The sequence below is a fragment of the Onychostoma macrolepis genome, chromosome 17, assembly GCF_012432095.1.
Source record: "Onychostoma macrolepis isolate SWU-2019 chromosome 17, ASM1243209v1, whole genome shotgun sequence".
Lineage (NCBI taxonomy): Eukaryota > Metazoa > Chordata > Actinopteri > Cypriniformes > Cyprinidae > Onychostoma > Onychostoma macrolepis.
This window is the reverse complement of record NC_081171.1, coordinates 25,141,632-25,163,527: the sequence shown is the minus strand read 5'-3', so window position 1 is coordinate 25,163,527 and position 21,896 is coordinate 25,141,632. Positions and strand designations below refer to the sequence as shown.

At 40.4% G+C, this 21,896-nt stretch overlaps 1 protein-coding gene across 1 annotated transcript in view; it reads right to left on the bottom strand.

Annotated features, from left to right (window-relative positions):
• Positions 1-21,896, bottom strand: part of alk (ALK receptor tyrosine kinase) — a 473,710-nt gene that overhangs the window by 44,123 nt on the left and 407,691 nt on the right. Inside the window, 5 exon segments of the mRNA XM_058750233.1 lie at positions 4,572-4,666; positions 5,669-5,835; positions 16,186-16,286; positions 16,589-16,723; positions 19,650-19,775. Coding sequence (XP_058606216.1) covers positions 4,572-4,666; positions 5,669-5,835; positions 16,186-16,286; positions 16,589-16,723; positions 19,650-19,775 — 624 coding nt within the window.

Genomic DNA, 21,896 nt, shown 5'->3' with positions numbered 1-21,896 from the left:
AAATCATTACTGACTTCGGAAACTTCACACTGGACTTCAAGCAGCTTGGATTCTGTGACTCTCCAGTCTTCCTCCAGACTCCAGACCTTGATTTCCAAATGAAACGCGAAATTTACCTTTATCTGAAAAGAGAACATTAGGCCACTGAGCAGCAGTCTATAGTTATTTTTCTCCTTAGCCCAAGTAAGATGCTTCTGATGTTGTTTCTGTTTCAGAAGTGGCTTGGTAGCCCTTTTCTGAAGACGTCTGAGCGTGGTGACTCTTGATGCACTGACCCCAGCTTCAGTCCACTCCTTGTGAAGCTCTACCAAGTGTTTGAATCAGCTTTGCTTGACATTATTCTCTAGCTTGCGGTCATCCCTGTTGCTTGTACACCTCTTCCTACCCAAGAAGTTTTTAGCATCTGAAAAATGTCAGGCGCTCTTTTTAAAACGGCCTGCTGGCGGCGCTTGAAAACTCTTTGGTTGCTATGATAAGGAATATCAATGGCAGTAACATATTAATAGTATCTCATTTAGAAGAATATTACTGAATATAAAAATGCAGTAACCAGTAATTTTAAGTTCTCTATTGTTGTTCAGTTGTTGTACAAGTAGGGTGATCGGTCAGTGTGGTATTTGTCCCGACCCTCCTCCATTGATTGGACGGCTGGGTAAAAAGTGACAGTGAACTCCCAGCTACAAAAAAAATAAATAAATAAATAAATAAAAAATAAAATAAAATAACGAGCAAGCAGATTTGTAAAATATTATAATGGCAGTGCATCAAAATTCAGTGTCATCAGTTTGCCAAAAAGAACACAGAATGTTTTACACACCATTTACACATGGTAGGGAGCAGGTGTAAATTTATTTCGTACCAACTAACGTTTTGAAAATATGAATATTTTCATGAATTCTAAAGTTTACGTCAGAACGGCTTTACACAAAAATTTGTTCTGCTCGTGTTTCATGAATGAGGCCCAATATGCTCTGTGAACCGCCACCCCTTTCAGTAATGAGCTTCTGTGACTTACCCTCTTTGTGGAGGGTGTTGATGATTGTCTTCTGGACCATTGCCAAATCAGCTGGGGGTTTGGTGCCTTGCTCAAGGGTCTCACCTCAGTCGTGGTACTGAAGGTGGAGAAAGCGCTGGTTTTTCACACCCCCCCACTGACAACTCCTACGAGACCTGAGACTCGAACCTGTGATCTTCGGGTTACAAGTCCGACTCTCTATCCGTTAGGCCACGACTGCCCCCCTAACGTTACCACAACCTCATCACAGGGGCAGTCCTACTAGAGCCATCTGGGGTTAAGAGCCTTGCGCCATGAAACAATGTTGATAGATCATAGCTTGTGATTTGTGGGGATAAAAGCAGCCTTCTGGTTACCAGCTCTGAGTTTTAACCACTAAACCAGGGCTTTTCAGCTCCAGTCCTCCAGGCTTAAGGCCACTGTCCTCCAGATTTCATTTTCAACATTCAAACAAGTTGCACATTTCTGCATGCGTTATTGAATTTTAGAATTAGCATGATGTTTTAGATATTTTATTGCAGTGGTTCCATTTTCTTGCAGTATCACTAGTAGAAGTTTAGTAACTTTTATTTCTATTTATTTATTTTTTTTCTAGTTTCAGATTCTTTTTATTGTAGTTTTAGTCATGTATGGCTGCTAAAGCTGCTAAAGGTATTATTTAAATGACTCAATCTGATGTCATTACTATCTAGTGCCATATATAGATAGATAGATAGATAGATAGATAGATAGATAGATAGATAGATAGATAGATAGATAGATAAATAGATATATTTTAAAATATATAATACATTTATAATATATATTTTTTATTTTAGTTAACAAATGTATTATTATTATTATTAATCAATCAATTTTTTTTTTCATATTAAAATCTCAATAAGATTTCAAAATTGTTCAATTTGTTAACATTACTTATTCCATTAAGGATCATGAATTAGAAATTAACAATATTTTTACAGCATTTATTAATCTAAGATAATCTTAATTCATGAGCATTCATAAAATATTAAGATATGTTTATTTGTACAGCAATACTAATTTATACACACACAACAAACAAACAAACAAACATCTACCAAGAGAATGAATGAATAACGAATGCTGTGATAATATAAAAATTTGTTACTTAACGATAGCTGTTGCATTAACTAAAGCTAACATAAACAATCGTATGGTAAAGTGTTACCAAAATCATTTTTATTCCTCAGTGTGGTATCTTTGCCAGTCTGAGCCCAGTTCGTGACACTGAGATTAGATTTCTCCTGTAACTCTGAAGGAGGCTGATGTCAGATTACTACAGCATTTTTTTCCTCTGGAGAAAACTCTAGATTCATCCATTCTATCTAATTGCTGTCTAGAAGAAACAACTGATCTTGTGTGGTTTTTCCATCCTAAGGGCCTTGTCCCCATGTTATGTAGCTTGTACCAAATTTTAAACAATTACATTTTAAACAAATCAGTCATGTCAACGATACACAATGCTCACCCTTGGAAACAATGTTGGATGCTTAGACCGCAAACCCTAGTGTGATGATGTATAACTAGAATATTTCATTTAGGCAGGGAATGAGGGCATAATGTATAACTCTACACATTCCGAAGTGTTATCGGAAAGGGAAATGGCAGCTGCAGTGCTGCCGTGTCAAATCGATGTGTGGCAGAAAATGGCGTCAGATACAAATTGCTGGGCAAATATTTCATGGAGCTAGTGAGCCATTCAACATCAGTGGCACTCTCCCTCATGCCAATGGAGAGAGATCAGGATGCTTTGTGAAGTGCTCAGATCTTATAAAGATATATATCTCATCGTGTCTAATGATTCTTTAAAATCATCACACTGTGATGATCAAAGTGCCAGCCATCAAGAGAGAATATTCCCTGCACATATTATTTATGAAATGTTCAGGTTAAGCTGTCTGCTTTGCTGTGTTATCTTTAATGCAAGGATACATTATTGAAAGCTAAAACAAACTGGGATTATAAATTAATATGTTTTAAACAGCACAGCAAACAACTGTAAAGCCCTATACACTCCTTCTGGGAAGTAAACCACTTTTTCCTCGCACTGCTGCCAGGGTCTAGAAGGGCAAATGTATGATGGAGTCAGTGCCAAGTTGATTCGATCTGCCAAATGCTGAAGCAAGCTCATTGGTTCTTTCACAGAAAAAAGCTAGATACCATAAGGCTCACAAATAAATGATCTTATCCTGTTTAATCCTAGAGGTTTGCATTAACAGTTCCTATTCCTGTTCTTTTCCCAGCTGTGCAATATCCTGTGCTGATCTCCTTCAAATCCCTCTAAAGAGGCTCCTCAGACGGCTCACAATTTAGTGCACAATCAAAATGTGGACCTCAAGGGGATGCTTTTCTTGTCAATGTCCTCTTAGCACTGGCTTAAAGGTCTTGTCATTCTTGTGTCATCACTGACCTGGCATTTCATTGAATGTGTCAGAGTCATTGTTTGAAGAGTTGATTGCAGCCTCAGCACAGAGTGATTTGTGTGAAATATTCGGAAAGTCCAACCTTAAGCATTGCAATCTGATTCATTTTCACAATTCACCAATTGCAATTCATTATCATATAAATGTGCATTTACATGAAGTTTGAACAAAACTTCAGCACATATGCTATTCCCAACCGCCACATTCATAACTCAAGCCATACATTTATAAAATATTAAATATTTAGTCTCCTCCACTAGTTCATAAAATGAAAGGCAAAAATAAATACACAATGTGAATATATGTGATACTGTATATGAATCTGATCCGATTGATCAGATTATTTCAGGTCTACACCACTCTTTTCAACCCAATTCCAATCGAAACTTGGATCGAGCTTGGTCAGATCATTTTGCAGTGTTTACATAAAATCTGTTCCATCAGAATGAACCTTCAAGCTGATTAATAACCAATTATTTGGTTGCATGCAAACGTAGCTACTGAATTAAACTTCAGTGGAAAATACTGTGGATTATCAATGCATGTAAAATCAAAAGTCATTTTTAGTCTTTATTTGATTGATTTATTGACAAATAAGTCACATTTTATTTGGATATCAGTTAATTTATAAAATTTCCAGCTGTATAAACATCTGCAAATGTTTTCATTTTGTAATGGCAAGCATGGAAACAGCTTTTTAGCTTTAAATTTAAAAGAGTTAACTACTCACACCAAATAAATTGTCAATTTGCCAGCTCTAGCACCCTCATTCTGAACAAAAAGTTAATGTCAACCAAAGTCAGCCAGTCAATAAATACTCATGATTCGCCCACAGAGGATCAATTTCAGGTACCCTAAGCACTATAATCATAAAATAAATAAAAAAATGACTAATGCTAATTAAGTGTAGTTTCATAGCGTTCTGTTTAGGCAAAGTCAGTTCTCTGAAAACTGCATATGAGCTTGAATGGAGTGGGTGGTACCGGCCACTAAAAAAAACAATTAGTGGATGGGTATCGCTAACATTAAGTATTTCTTATTAAAATGGCAACTTCTCTCATATTAGGATAGAAAATGGCAGATAATGAAAACAGTTAAGCTGCAATACTCACTTTCAAGGAAGCATTCCATGCTCAGAGTGAAGTTATCCACAGCAAATGCAATTCCTGCACTAGAGGAAATATCAGCACTGAACTGCAGGTAGAACCTGAAAGTGTGACAGAGAAAAACAGAGATAAATTAAAGAGAGAATATATATATATATATATATATATATATATATATATGTGTGTGTGTGTGTGTGTGTTACTTGTTTACTTTGTTATTATGTTACTATGTTACTTGACTTGTTACCATAGTATTTTGTATTTTAATAATAACAACAAAAGGTGAAGTAGGTATAAGCACTAAGCTAAGGTATATGTCCAAACCACCACAAATGTATACAGTAGAATTCATCATATTCCTCATGCTACATTATTTTTAATAAATCCCTGGGATTTAAAACCCCTTGCCCTCTATAAACTAATATCTCTCATAACAATAAATGGGTCAGAATTGGCTCTTTGGGTCATAGAGCATGAAGCTTTGCAGAAGTGTTGAATAAATCTATAAAAAATTGGACTACAACAAGAAAAGGAAGGAGGCCAGGAATGAAAATTTAATCGCCCTCTGTGGACTGGAATTAGTGAGTCTCCGGATAACAAGAGCAGAGGTTGGGGCTTGGGGAATAGTGAGGGTTTTGGGAGGGTTAGATGAGATTCCAATCAAACATGTAGAGATGTAGCAGCCTTCTATTTTCCTCTGCCCTCCTTACTCTTACAAGTCAAGAGCAGTTGCTAATTGGAGTGAAAGTGTGGATGAATGGTGAGTCTCTTCATTGATTTAAAAAAAAAAAATAAAATAACTTCTGGGTAGAGTGATATGATGAGCACAGAATGTGCAGTGCTGTGCTGGGACCACAGGGACATGGCACCAGTGGAATTCATTAGGATTTTAGAGTAAATGTGTGGGTTTGTGCAAAACCGAAGGTAAATAACTACAGTTTGCACAATGGTGGGTGAAAACCTATTGCATATGCACCTAAAACTTGAATTTGCATTAATTCATTCTTGCAATTGTTTACCTGATTATGCCATTGTTAAGTTTCAAATCAAGTGCATACTCAGACCACGTTCAGCATAAATTCAATGGTTGGGAATAGACTTACAGATCCACCAAACCGAAGAGTGGTAGGGTAATGAGTTTCCACCCTTTCCCCATACTAGCTTCACTTGTTGAATTCCAGAGACTCCGTTGAACCTCAGGACCTGTGCTGTTCTCTATAATCCAGAGCGATAGCATTCCATTTGAAGATCCACACACCCAGAACTTGACCTATAGAAGAGACCACAAAATCAGATTTAAACGTTGATGCACGTGCCGTCAATCATTTCTTTCCAACGTTGGCAGGCATTTCATGAATGATTACGCATAATCTATTCTCAGCCTCAAATGGACAACCCACAGTCCTTTCACTGATCGTTTGATGCATATTGCACACAAAAAAGCCAAAAACTGGCTGAAAACCAGCAGTTACGATATGCAAAGTAAATTTGGTTTATTAAAGAAAGTGCCTTATTCACAGAAGTATTTGCCAGGAGCTTTGCAAGCCACATTTTGAGTGGCACAATTAACATTTGTATACATTGGCTACTAAGCATTTTTGAAGTAAGTCATCAAATGATTGAGATTAATGTTTGAAACAGGCACATATCCAGATGCGCAGTGCAGTCAAGCACACTTTAAGGCCTTTAAAAGAGCAGTCGGGTGCTTGGTTTGCAGTGGTGAAGTGATACTGCATAGTCCCAGCAAAGTACACCAGACAGTGGTAGTCTGCTGGATTTTTCACGACCTAGCACTTAGATTTGCATAATTCATTTAAGGTACCAGGTGCAAAAACAATGCAGACAGTTCATGCAAATTAATAAAGCAGGAGGTGAACTTTTAATAATTGGGCATTATATAACCATAAGCAGAACAGTTTTTTTAGTCATATATGTTAAAGGAATATTCAGAGTTCAACACAAGTTGACCTCAATCAACAATACAGTGGTCTAAAATTGATTACCATAAAAAAAAGGATTTTGATTTGTATGTGGGTTACATTAAAGCACTTACAAAAGAATAAGACCAATCCATAAATATTAAAATGCTCACTTTCAAAAGTTAGTTAGTTAGTTTGTAAGTTTTGGAAGAACATAAACTACAATGATAAAATCTATATGCATTTCCACAAACATATTTGTTGCCGTTTATGAAGCAGGACTGCTGCACCGTTATGTTTTTATATTACATCATCGTGGATTTCATATTCAACCATTCTACAACAAATTGTGGTCAGTCACTTTTCCATGTTAATTAGCGGTTCTTGATCAAATAAAGCTGCAGAATGGACAAGGATTTATATCGATGTCAAAAGTCTGGCTCTTTGAGAAAATGTGTGATATAGTGCAGGTTGTAATGCTTATATCACATCTGCTCTGAGGTTCATCTATTATGAGGGACCTTTATGTCGGGCTACTTGCAGTGGGTTGTGAAAACGGCAGCTGTTGAAAGGAGCAAGGCTTCTCCTATTACAGAAGTCACGCTGAGAACAGTGGCTAGGGGGAGAGATCACAGTCGTAATCTACAGTCTTGGTTCGTGTCTGGATCTAGTCCAATATGCTGTCATGGCCCGCTGTGCCTCCACACCGCTCTGGGCACCGTTCATACAAGAGTAAGCCCTCACCTCACATCTATCTAAAGCTGTCAGTCAAGACTTCTCATAAAGCCCAAACCAACGCCTACTTCTCCACCTGTGTTTCTGTTTATCTACACTCCATAATCTCCCTGACATTTTCTCTCTTTTTCTTACTTTCAATTCTTTATCCCACTGTTTCTCTCTCTTCTCCATCTCTGTCAGTCTGCGTACCCTCCCTTCCCTTTGAAACTGGTTGTTTGAGTGTTTTTCTTCTTCAGGAAGTCTTTTGCAGTTGTGTAATTCACCCTTCCCAGCAGGCTTGTGTGTGAGCCACAGACTGATGGGGTCAAGGTCTATGAAATCTGAATCTCAAACGGAGACAGTCTTTCAAAAGCTTGCGAGAGCCAGACATTTTTCCATTCTTCAAAACGGACATTAACATTTCACATTTGGTTGCCAAATTTCCATGTAATTACATTCAAATGACATTGAAATGTGGGTACAACAATAACATTCTGACACTGGGCTGCATTCTGTCGGTAGCTATTACAGAAGCAACTCATTAAAGCTATTGTGCATCCTAAAAATGTCACAGATAGCCTTAAACACTGAAAAATACTAGGTCAAACCAAACCAACATTTTGAAATGTTTCATCATGCCTCTGCAAGCTAACAATGCAGTTATCTGAAAAAAAAAAAAATAATAAAATACTATAATATAAGAGCTGCTATAATCAAATTTGACATTTTATCAAAATATACCCCCAAAAAAACAAAAAAAAACAATTAACAAACCATTAACAACGACTTTCGCCTCAATAAACTCTTAATTTGCTGCTTATCAATAGTTAGTAAGGTAGTTGCTAAGTTTAGGTATTAGGTGAGATTAGGGATATAGAATATGGTCATGCAGAATATAGTACTTATATATAGTAATAGTGAGTATAGTAATATAGTACTACTATAATACTATAATAGTATAATAGCAATAAAAAAATTGTAAAAAAGTATATAGTCCTTATACTAAAGTGTTATTTGTCATAATATTATTTTTATTTATTATAATAATTTTAAACACATTGGTTTGTAACTCAAATAGTATTCTTATTCTTCTAGTTATTACCTTATAGCGGCTAATAAATCGCTACATATAAAATAGCTTACATCTGTGCAAGATAAGGTGGATACATGACAATGAATAGCTGCTAATTTTAATTTTAGGGTGCATTCACCCCTGTCTCGCAGAGGTGTAAAGTATTGGAGTAAATGTAACTACTGTACTTGAGTATATTTTTAAGTATTATTGTACTTGAGTATATTTTCGGATACTTTGTAGTTTTACTGAGTATCAAAGATATTAGCAACTTTTACTCTCTACTTCACTACATTTTTGAATGAGTATCTGTACTCTTTACTCCACTACATTTGAAATGAGTGTTGAAGTTACACATTACATTTTGCATGGCACCTAGCTTTTCTGCAGCAGTATATTTATGCTACAAAATATGTGATATAGCCAACTACAGGGCACTGAAAGTACTATATCTTGTGTGTTTTGTCCTTACTCACCACAACTTGTCAACAAGTTTACTTTACGTGAATGTGAGCTCCTTAGCAATAGTTGTGCATCACAGGTGTTTTATATGACTGCAGCTGGCAATGAGGCTGAAACCAGCACATCCAGTGCAAGAAGACTTTGACTTTTTAATTTATTTTTAATTTATATATATATATATATATATATATATATATATATATATATATATATATATATTTATTGCAATTTTGAGGTGTTCAGTTTTATTTTGGTTTTAGAAGATAAACGTGATTGCTCTCCTCACAAATAAGCTCTTTCTTGTTTGTGTTACATGTTCTCTGTGCCGTGTCCTGGACGTTTATGTCACTTCCCGTCTCCCGTGGTGTTTGTAGTCAGTTTGTATCTTATCTTGTTCAGCTTGTTAGCCTCCTGTATAGGGATGGGTACCGAGAACCGGTATTTTTTTGGACCGGTATGTAATTGGGTCAATAACGGACTACCGATAAGCTTCAGGACAAACGATACTGTTATCCACACTTGGGTTGTTTTATCTTCATATACTTCAATGTTAATGAAGAATTAGAAGCTGCTGTTTGTCATTTTTCTTCACTGAATGATGTGGCCGACGTTTGCTCGACGTGCATGTGATATCCGTGTGCATGCGCGGTATGTGTTTGCATGCAATCAGTCATCGCGGCAAGAGTGAAACGCTCGAAAGTGTGGGCTCACGAGACAAAATGTCTCGGGTTACTTCACTGTAAACCTGTTCCCTGAAAAAGCGGGAACGAGATGCTGCATTTCAATAATGCTGATGAGAACATTCTTTGTTCGATCGGTTGTGAAGCACGTGTGTCAAACACGCCAAGAATTGGCTTAAATAACCTCGGTTGGTGATGTCATGATCACATGCACCTGCGAGGTTATAAATAGACATGACACGGACACATCCTCAGGTTATACCTTTGTCTGAAAGGACGTCCAGGCATGACTACATTGAGGCACAGCATGTCGTTCCCGCTTTTTCAGGGAACAGGGTTACAGTGAAGTAACCCGAGACATTCCCTATCAAAAGCTACTCTCGATGCTGCGTTTCAATAACGCTGATGGGAACGAGAATACCATCGCTGCCGCACTTGAAGTGTCTGGACCCCCCAAGGTTGTGTAGTGTGTGCGCACAAACATTGAAGGGGTCTCAGACATGACTCTGGGATGTCGACTCAAGGACATGTGAGCCCGGAGTAACATGAACATCCAAACTATAGAATCTAACAAATGTATGCGGAGAGGACCAACCTGCCGCATCACAAACTTGCTGCAAGGGGACACCTCTTGCCAAAGCCATTGAAGATGCAATCCCCCTGGTTGAATGGGCCCTTACACCTAGAGGCGAAGCTTGACCACGTGCCTCATAGGCTAGGGCAATAGCATCCCTCACCCAATGTGACATAGTCTGTCGAGTGGCAGCCGCCCCCTGGTTGCGGCCTCCATAACATATGAAAAGCTGCTCCGACTCACGCCACTGGTTAGTGAGGTGGACGTAAACCTGGAGAGCACGTACTGGACACAGTAAGTGAAGTTTCTCCTGCTCCGGTGTCTTGAACGGCGGAGGGCAGAAGGCTTCGAGAACGACCGGATTTATGGTCGAGAATGGAAGCTTCGGAAGATAACTAGGGTGAGGATGCAAAATAGCTTTTACCAGCCCAGGGGCAAAATCTAGGCAGGGTGGTGAGACTGACAGAGCCTGCAAATCCACAATTCTCTTCATAGAAGTAATAGCTGTTAGAAAAACCATCTTTAGGGTCGGAAACCTGACAGGTGCTGACTCTAGTGGTTCGAAAGGGGTGTCCACTAAGCCCTCAAGCACTATAGCTAGGTCCCATGAAGGAACTGTCGCTCTAGTGGGCGGCCTCAACCGCTTAGCTCCTCGAATAAAGCGGGGACCTAGAGGGTGTTTCCCCACCAAAACCCCATCAATCAGAGCATGGCAAGCCGAAATGGCGGCCACGTAAGTTCTGAGAGTATTAGGACATGTGCCTGAGGACAGTTTTTCTTGCAGAAACTCCAGTACTGAAACAATCTGGCAGTGAACTGGATCTGCATGGTGTGTCGTACACCAACTTTCGAAAACGTGCCATTTGACGGCATAAGTTCTTCTAGTGGAGGGAGCCCTAGCGCTTAGAATAGTCTCTATTACATTGACTGCAAGGGCCAGCATCTCTTAGTTGGTCCCCCTCAGGGGCCAGGCATGAAGGTTCCAGAGCTCGGGCCGGGGATGAAATATTGTCCCCTGTGCCTTAGAGAGAAGGTTCTTCCTCACTGGAATCGCCCACGGCGAGCCGTCGAGAAGAGATATTAGATGTGAGAACCATACTCTGGTCGGCCAACGGGGCGCTATCAGTAAGAGGCAAGACCCCTGTTGACGGTCCCTGGCCAGGACTCCCGGGAGCAGAGCAATCGGAGGAAATGCATAAAGACGCAGTCTTTCCATTCCCCATGATTCACAGCTTGTCTGGACAGCAAGTCTGCTTCCACATTCATATGCCCGGGAATGTAAATCGCCCTGAGGGACAGGAACTTTTTCTGTGCCCAAAGCAGAATCTGCTGCGCTAGCTCGTTCAAGCAGCGTGACCGCAGTCCGCCCTGATGATTTATGTAAGAGACTACCGCCGTGTTGTCCACCCGCACTAGGACATGGTAGCCTCTTAACTGCTGGAGGAAGTATTTCAGGGCTAGAAATACAGCCTTCATTTCGAGGCAATTGATGTGCCATTCGAGAAGATGACCTCTCCAGATCCCTTGGGCTGGACGGCCATCTAAGACCGCTCCCGAACCCGTGAGGACCTAGAGTGGGACCCAAAATCAGAAACCGGGGTCTGAACCACATAGATAGGGTACGAAGCCCCTGGCGCGTAACCCTTATTTGCCTCTGGGGATTGGCCCTTGGATGAAATCCCCTGGCTCTGAGCTACAACTGAAACGATCTCATGTGCAGGAGACCCAAGGGTATCACCGTGGATGCAGCTGCCATGAGACCTAGAACCCTCTGAAGGTAATGAACAGTAATCTTCTGGCCTAGCTTGATGTTCTTTAGGGCATTTAGAATGGATTCGACGCATGCAGGAGACAGCTGTGCCTGCATCGTGATTGAATCCCATACAACCCCCAAATACGTTGTCCTCTGAGCAGGAGAGAGAACACTTTTCTTGGCATTGAGTCTCAGCCCCAGGGATTCAAGATGAGCTAGGACGACATCCCGATGTCAAAGCACAAGCTCTTGAGACTGAGCCAGAATCAGCCAGTCGTCTATGTAATTTAAAATGCGGATGACCAGGAGTCGCAAAGGAGCCAGTGCTGCATCCATGCATTTCGTGTACGTGCGGGGTGGCAAAGCTGGGCCGAATGGAAGAACCCGAAACTGGTAAGCTTCGCCCCCGAAAGCAAACCTCAGGAACTTCCTGTGTTGTGGCCAGATTTCTACATGAAAATATGCGTCCTTGAGATCGATTCTCATGAACCAATCCTCCGATTGGATCTGAGACACAATCATCTTGATAGTCAACATTTTGTATGTTCTGAGGTAACGGTTTAATCCGCAAAGATCTAAAATCGGACGCAATCCCCCATCTTTCTTGGGAACCAGAAAATGCCGTCTGTAATAGCCTGACTCTCTGTCTGGCAGGGGAACACGTTCTATGGCCCCTTTGTCCAACAGAGCTTGTAATTCCTGTGTCAACAAATGCACTCGTTCCGGTTTCACGGAAGTGGAGACCACGTCGTTGAAACGCGGAGGCCGATATGCAAACTGAATCCTGTAGCCTTTCCCTACAGTCCTTTCTACCCACGGAGAGATATTTGGCAGTAGCTTCCACGCTGCCAGCTTCTCTGAAAGGGGCACTAGTTTTGACACTTCGCTTTGATGGGGGGATGTTAGATGTCTGGTGTCCTGAAACGTGGCAGGAGGCAACCGAACACCTAACATTTCGCTGGAGACCGCCGGTCCCCGAAACACCAGTGGCGGTGGAGATTGTACAGCGGCCCCCTGAGGGTGCCAAGAAGGAGCCTCTACTCACTGTTGGAATTTTACGCGCCCCTCCCCGGGAGGACACACCCCCACGGTCCTGGGCGCACCAGCCTCAGGACTTTTTCTTGGCGGAGATGATGCTCCGCAGGTCCGGTCTCTTCGAGGCGGATTGAGAAGTGCGGCGAGCTGCTCCCCAGTCTCTTCGAGGGGGTGCACGACTCGCCACACTCTCCTTCTGGACTTCTCGCCTCAGAGGAACCGGACCTGGTCGGGACTGGGTGGCCAACAGTCCTGACGCTTGAGCACAGCGGGGGAGGAACCTCACAAACGCTTCTTCGTAGCGCTTCGCCTCCCGAAACCTAGTAGCGACCGTGTTGACAGCCTCGCAAATAGGCCGGAATATCCCTCTCCTTGATGCCCGTGAGGTTAAGCCACAGGCGTCTCTCCGTGGAAACCATGGCAGCCATAGAACGGCCGATGGCACGGGCCGTCTGTTTAGTCACACGGAGAGACAGATCTGTGGCCCGGCGAAGCTCTGAAAACGCCTCCTCATCGATGGTCCTGCCTGTGCTCAAGTCTTTGAGCAGGTCAGCCTGGTACGCCTGCAGAACCGCCATGGTGTGCAGGGCAGCACCAGCCTGACCCGCTGCCTGAAAAGCTTTCCCCACCAGTGAGGATGTCATTCTACAAGGCTTGGTGGGGAGCATAGGCTTCTTCAGGGAGGATGAAGTCCCAGGGGAGAGATAGCCCGCAAGCGTCTCTTCCACCTGGGGCATCATGCTGTAGCCCCGTGCCTTTGCATCCACGATAGTCGAATAAATCGACGTCGATGGCACAAAGACACGGGACGAATAGGGCTTACTCCATGAACGAACCAGCTCGTCATGGAGTTCGCCAAAGAAGGGGAGAGATCGTCCTGCTCCTGCAGCCAGTCTAGATTTAGTCTTTCAACTGCTCGAGTTACCACCTCGAGTAACTCCTCATATGTTTATCATCGCCTGAGGCGCGCTCAGAGGTGGCACTCTCGAACTCCGCAGAGGCAAGAGATGAAGTATCCTCTGCCCTTTCTGAAGAAGTGCCAGGACGCGCTTCAGATAAGGACGCGAGGACCTTGAGAGTAGCTTTTGATAAGGAACTAAGCGACACTATAGTGTAATAGTGAACAAAGGAGGCAACACTAGTAATATAATGAAACATTTACTAACAAAACAACATCAAGCAATGCGCTGTATTTACTATGTCTCCCGGCTCCGACTCCAGCTCCAACTGCAACTCGCAAGACACATTGACATCAAATGTTAATTCAGCGGTAGAGTTACACTCACTGCACACTGCACTTATTCGCAATCACAAAAGTACATTATTTGCGTGTGCAAAGCCTTGCCGGTTAAACATTTCATTTGCGCTGTTCTGCCATGCGCTTATTCAGAGTGCGTACACTTGAAGCGTGCATTCACTAAAAGGCCGTTCAAACAGCACCTGATTACTTAGTTATCTCAGTTGACGTCTGATTGCGCTAATACTGTCAAAAGCACACAAGGTTTACATATAAAAACAGTTTTGTCTAAAGTGAAAGTAAACATTTGAAACGGATGTGTGCAGCTCTTAAAGGGACAGTGCTGAACATGCTGCCGATTGTCATTAAAGGGATAGTTCACCCAAAAATTTAAATACTGTCATTATTTACTCACTGTCATGTTGTACCAAACCTGTATTCATTTCTTTCTTGTGCTGAACACAAAATAATATATTTTGAAGAATGTGGTTAACCAAACAGTTGCTGGTCCTCACTGACTTTGATAGTAGGAAAAAAACAATAATAATTGATGTTTGCGTATAGAACAGCCACAGGCTCAGCACCCTCCTACTTCCTCCTCACTCTTACGAATCTACATCCCCTCCAGAAGCCTGAGATCTGCAAGTAAGTGATGCCTTGTGGTAACATCACAGAGAGGCATTTTCATTCACCTTTCCGTTTTGGTGAAATGATCTTCCCACAATTGCAGTAACTAACAGAACACCCGACACGTTATCTGACAGCAACACTAATTTAATCCCATACCTGACCCATTTGACATAAAAACTGGGACCCGAACCGCACCTGCATTAAAACTCCTACATGAGGTAGAAAAAGCTCATTTATTAAAACTTTTATTCAAATTGTGAATAGATTAAATACAGAAAGCAAGCAAAGAGCGCCCCCTTTAAAATAATCACCACAGCTGTAAATCAGTGGCAGCGATTGTCTACATTGCTCAGCGTGTACTGGACCGAGTCGAAATAGTCTTGGTTATTGGACCCGCAACCCGCCCGTGCTTGTCACTGTCTGGCCCGCACCCGCACCGCACCACACCCTATACATAAATATTATTCCACCCGTTACATCAGATATTAGCGATTCACCTGCGTGTACCTGCCCGTATGCAGGACTCTGGCTTCCCCCTTGTGGACAACATAATAGACAACTCTGGCCCCAGAGAGTAATTGTAAATTAGGTTTACATGAAATATGTTTGAAATTTCATTCTGCATCTTCTGAGATTTCATTGTAATCCTTCTCATAAAGTCACTAAATTAACCATTAACTGTTCACCTGATTGCGTTGCCGTCTGCGTGTGGTGTTAGAGGGTTGTTGAGAGAAAACAAGAATGTATTGCAAATACACTTACCTGAGATAATTTTTTATATATATCTCTGAAATACTGTAGTATTCTTAAAAAAATATTTTAATTTTATTATTGAATAAAATATTAGTTAATTATCAAAGAGAGAAAAAAAAAATTAATAGCCATAATATGGACTTTTGTAAATGCTGTGATTCTGTGATGCTCATACTGTGATTTCCTTCTCACATTGCTGATTTCACCATTAACTCTTCACCTGAACATGTGTTATCTGTGTTATCATGTTTGGTTCAGGAGATATGACACAAAATACATAATTTGGTTATGGCGGAAAGTAAAATGGTCACCACGAGGTGTTTTTGCGATGGCTCCATTTCTGAAAATGTTTAGGGCCGCAAACTATACAAGGGTACCAAGTTTCATGCTTTTATGAAAAAGTGAACATTATTTTCACATATCCCCTGGACTAACAAGGATACCGTAATTTTTCAGAAAACATGTTTGAAAACACCCATTATAAAAATATATCACAGAGTAAGCTAACACACAATAGGCCTACCTCGAATCTCCTCTACACAGAGAAAGGAACAAAATCTTAATGTTCCACTTAACCTGTATTCAGTTCACAGTACATACTGCATGTGGAGATGCATCAGTCATAAGTGGTATATTATTTTTGGAACATACTCTCTCTCTCTGCTTATCTGTGGCCATTACCTCCTGCTGCATTATCCTAACAGCTATATATCCCGTATCAGTATTCAGAGTATTCAGAAACCAGGCATTATGGTTGCTTGCGGAATGCAGAAACGTCGTCTTCTTACCATGCAAGGGGCGTTCCGTAGGGGGTAGAAGAAAAGCGGGCTTCGCACCTGGGCTGATCCTCGCTGACCTTTGGGCTGACTGTCGATGGCCAACAAGGCCCCTGCAGACAGAGTGATGGAAAAATCATGAAACAAACTTACATAACATATATCATCCTCCCCGAAGAAAGGAACATTTTTTTCATTCTTTTTTTTTTCTTTTCATTTTGAGATCAAAACAGACTAAACCAATTCAGAAGCTAATTGTCAAGATTATTTATTAACCACGTTTGCTTAAATTATTTCATTTTCTTTTTAATTTATCAAGGTTAGCACTCAACTGCAAGTCCAAACAACAAAAAGTGCTGTTCTATTTAGATGAATAGTTAATCTAGCACAAGATTAAGATGTTTAGGTGGATGACCTGGGGATGGACAGCTGCTTCTGAGGCTTTGGGGAATGGACGGATGGGCCCTCCATTGTGGGCCCCTTCCTGGAACCAGCTGCCAGCCGCAATCCTCTCTTCCAAATGAGCAATAGCTGCCATTGAGGAATTGACCTGGTTGAGTGGAAGAAGACAATGAGACATTTTGAGAACATTGAGAGACCTAAGAGAAAACAATTGAGAGGGATGAAAAGAAAAAGAGAAATTTGGGCTAACAATTGTATCCCTTAGCTAAAGAGCTTAGAAGCTTTGATGAGCAATAGTCTTTGACTGTTTTTTAAATGTCTGAAGAGGCATAAGAGGACAGCTGAGTGTTGCTGAGTGCAAATGAGGATATGGTTTTGAGGTAAAGGAACAGAAAGGCAGAGAAGAATATGTGCAGGAAGGCCATATTAGAAATGGCCTCAAAGCCCTTCCATCAACAGACAATTCATTCAACCCCGTGCAGGGCTGCAGGGATGGCTCTGACCTTCATTAAGAAACATGGGGGGAAGAAACATGGTTGCCCTCCAGCAATCCACTGCATTACAGAGGATAAATTGCCTGCTGGCATGCAACTTACTAGCTTTGCTTGAGGTTCGTACAATCCAGAATTATGCATATAAAAAGACATGCTTCTAAGCAGTGGCTACGTGGGTGGGAACAAAGTGATTATGGGAAATGGCTTGTTGATAAATAAAGACAAATTAGACTATTGAGAAAATATAGACGGCTTCCTTCCTTCCGTCCTTACTATTACTATTTGGTTGAGATACAACCGAGTTTTCCTTCAAATGAACCTTAAATAGGCTTTAAACAGAACCACAACTGCAGTGACCTGTGCATCATTTCTTCATGTGGTCTTTAGAAGTAAATTTTCAACAAGCTTAACAACAAAGTTTATTAAAGAGACAATTAAATCTTGTTGTGCAAATTAAATGAATGGGTTTGAAAGAGACTGATTAACGGGTTGCTAATCAATATTAATATCTGTGGTGGCATATCGAACATGAACAGTGACATATAGCTTTGTTCTAACAATAAACAAAGCTCAGAATCTGGTTAAATCTCAAAATGCGTGTGTGTTGCCTTTCTCTTTGCACTGCAGGTGGACCCACTGAAATTTGATTACAGCTGCTGCACTGTATTGATCTGAGAGGTGTGAGGCAGGATCAGCTAATCATCCGCTGAGGGGAGATGCTACAGCTCTGGACTCACTGCTATTAACCAGGAGAGAGTAAACACATCGACCAGCATGACCACACTCATGAGGATTAGCATGAAGAGCAATAACAGGGAATGAGAGAGAAAGATGACAAAGAAAGAAGAAACAATGCGCAATTTGAATGACAGGATGAGATTGCAGCTTTCCGTTTTGCATTAAAAAAAATAAAAAATACTGCTGGCAGTATCTGTGCTGCGCTTGCGAAGCTGAAGGAATGGATCACTAATGAATCCTCTATGATGGAATGAAATTTCATCATACAGGATAGATTATGGCAGGTATGAAATAAAGGATCAGGACAGTGTGAGCCTCTGATCTTTAAGGTAAGGGGAGTTTAGCGCAGAAATGAAGCAGGGAATGATGGGAAAAGGTGGGGCCATCAGACAGAGACAATTACAGGAAAATAGGCTAAATTTGGGAGATATGTGGTAAAAAGTTTGAAAATGCAATGCAGCAGTGAAAGTCTCAGATATATACTCTCAAAAATTCAGTGAAAACAATGGAAGTTTTAACTAAATCAGTAAGCACTGGTAGGAAAATCTGACAGGTAGGATCAAATGTCAGGACACCGGCAGTTCTTAAAAGCTGAAGAATTCCAAAGGAACTCCGTCATTTTGACAGGAAAATACAACAAAGAATATCGTTTACATGTAGGGCGTCAATTCTGCATGTTATGAAAGACTCTCTTGCTCTGTATCTTTCTTTATGTGCGTGTATGTGAGAGAAAGCGACGGCGAGTCGTGCGCTTCACACTAGAGTTTATGGTACGTCGAATACAGCTACACTGCGCATCCATTCAGATGAACTGAAAAATTTAATTCTAATAATATAATACAGTAACACCACATTTTATTGTCAGTAACGGTAACGGTGTTGTAACGGGGGAAACAGTAATTCGTTTGATTACTCCTTACTGAAAAAAATAACACCGTTAGTAACGCTGTTTATTTATAACGCCGTTATTCCCATCACTGTAAATGAGCACCATTAACACTGAAGACTGAAATAATGGCTAAAGAGAATTGTGCTTTGCTGGGATATATATTAAAATAAAATTTCTGTATTTTTGATCAAATATGATCAACTATACTGTATACACCCCCCACCTCCCACCACACACACACACCAATTTATTTATCTTACAGCAAATTAATTGTATAAAAAGTAACTTGTATATCAGATATTCCAAACTATATATTAATATAGCCAATTACAGTATCTCTTATTTCGCTGTAAGACAAAGAAATCTGTGCTTGGTGTGTGTGTGTGTGTGTGTGTGTGTGTGTGTGGGAGTTAGTATCTGTGGTTTACGGGACACAAATTTGTTTAATGACATGGGTATGACAGAGGTATTAAAATTTAAAGGTGGTTTATGAGGACACTGCCTATGTCCCCATAATTCAAAAGGCATAAAAAACATACTAAATGGTGTTTTTTTTAAATCTAAAAATGCACAAAGGTTCCTGTAAGGAGTAGGGTTAGGTGTGGGGTTGGTGTATGGCAATAGCACATATAATTTGATATTATATGCACATATAAAAACCATTACGCCCATGGAGAGTCTCCGTAAACCACAATTACCAACATGTGTGTGTGTGTGTGTTGTCCATGTTTTTTTTTTGTTTTTTGGGGGTTTTTTTTTTTTTCATTTTGAGAGAAACAGTGTGTCTGGGATGGCAATGACTACTGAACCACAACAACTCCCGAAATGTCCAATAAACACAACTTCTGTTATATAATGGGCAAACAGACGATGGCTTCATTAAAGAGCTGCTGTTGCCCTCCTGAGCCCCCGTCTGCAGTCTTGTCCTCCAAATGAACGATACTAATACTCACGGCAATGTTCCCCCTCATCGTCCCCTTGTGGACAGTCAGGGTTGAAGTCACACAGCTGGCTCACGTTGATCTCCCGGCCCCCTCTGCAGTGATAGCGGCCCCGGAGAGTGACGTTTTGAGAGGTTCCTGGGCAGAGAAAGACAAGAGGGAATCAGAGACACTAATTACAGAGACAGTTCCCCTGAAGGAGCCAAGGTTTAAATCCCTCAAGGGCATAACGGTGATAAAGCAGAATTTCAATCCCAGTAGCTCTCTGATTCCAGGGTCACCCTTGCTTAAGATGTAACATTTGCGCAAACAGCCCTGATCATTAACCATTAGCCCACCTTTACCTCATTTTTCTTGTACATCTTCTTTTACAACCACACATTAGTTGTAACAGTTTACTCCGAAGAGGTTTTCTTTATGTCTTTCCGATAGACTTTCCGTCAAGAAAGTAAATCAGAGGGTTACATTAAAAGCTTCTGTGCAAACAAACACAAAGACATCAAGTAAATTCAGCACTTTGTGAAACTAAATGAGGCAGAAAGAAGACATAAAAGAGGCAAAGCCTCTCAGTAGTCACTTGTTTTTTTATGGCTTTAGTGACAGGAAAGGGTACTGACAAAGGCCATCAACAAAGCACAAAGCACAAAGAGGTCTTTCCAGTCCAATAAAGATACAACAGACACAAAATTGTGTTAATGTAATGAGAACTCAAGCACAGCTCTAAAGAGATGACTAGGATAACATTTTAACATAAACATATACAACTTCTGCCCTTTTGTGGGACGAGATATGGATCATTTTACTATGGCGCAATATATAGTTTTTCTTTTTGCATATGGAGCATTAGCTTAACACACTTTAGAATATGTAGGACGGAACAATGGCCCAGATAAGTAGCGTGGCGACTGGATTTATGTGCGTTGAGTCTGATAGCATCACAGCGAACACAACGAGATGTAACCATGGTTTGCATATCTAGGCAAATGGAAGACAGTCGCAGAGCTGTTCAAACGGACCGGCTCACCAGGGGTTCATCATACTGCTGACAATGATAAAGAGAGTGATTGTACAGAAAGAAAAATGAGGGAAAAAAAAAAAAACAGGCATTACTTCCTTCTTTAAAAAAAAAAAAAAAAAAAAAAGGAGATGTGATTTTATCACTGGCGGCTACAGAGGCATAACACACCCTTGATATGGGTGATGACAGATTTTGTTGGGAAGACACATGATGAGAGATGTTCATCTGAGATAATACGGCACTGTAAAAAAAAAAAAAAAGTTGAGCGAACTTAAAAAAACATTTTTTACCAGCTTCAGCAGATTTTTGATTTTGCTCAACTTGTTTTTGTGGGAGATTCTCAAATTTTTGTTGTATAAACTTAAAACAACAAGTTGAGAAAACTCAAAAATCTGCTGAAGTTTGTTGCCTTAAAATTTTAAGTTGGCTCAACTTTGTTTTTTTACAGTGTGCTTTAACCACTAGAAATCAAGACAAGCAAATAACTAAATGTCCAACATTGGGCTAGGATTTCCTAAGTTTTAGCAGTCGATTACAAAAAGGAATAGATTTGATATTGTTGAAGGGAGTCAATTTTAAGAGTTGGTATTGATTTTATTGGGCAAATGTGTGTTGGCTAATGATAGTTCCAGTATTACAGACATTAAAAGACCAACGTTCTGGAACTCTTGCTAGTACGTCAATGTATGACTGCAGAGATAGGGGAGATGAATGAATGCTTGTTTTACTTCTTCTTCTTCTTCATGTACCCTGAATTTAATGGTACCCTTAATGTAATGTCCTGGTAATGGACTTGAAGAGTTGATTCCATCGATTGCTACCAATTTTTATACCACAGAAAACAAGTAAGTAAATAAGTAAATAATATAAAATAAAATAAAATAAATGAACAGTAAGAAATTAAATGAAATCAGTTGCAATTTGTTAAACTTAAGACTGTACTCTTTAAACTTATGTGGCATTTTATTTCATTAATATTATGTTATTTGTAAGTACATTTTTTTAACAAGATTTGAAGTACACTACAAGTGCATATTCAATACAATTGAGTACACCTCTTTTTCATGATGAAACAAGGCATTTATACTGCAAATACAATATGTTTACATAAATTAGATTTTTTTTTCGTTACACTATTCACTATTGCATTAGATTAACTTACATTAACACCTGCAAAACCAAAACAGGCAATGAGCCTGGGTAGTGCAACACACTGTAATTCAGGGAACTCTTGAAATGTT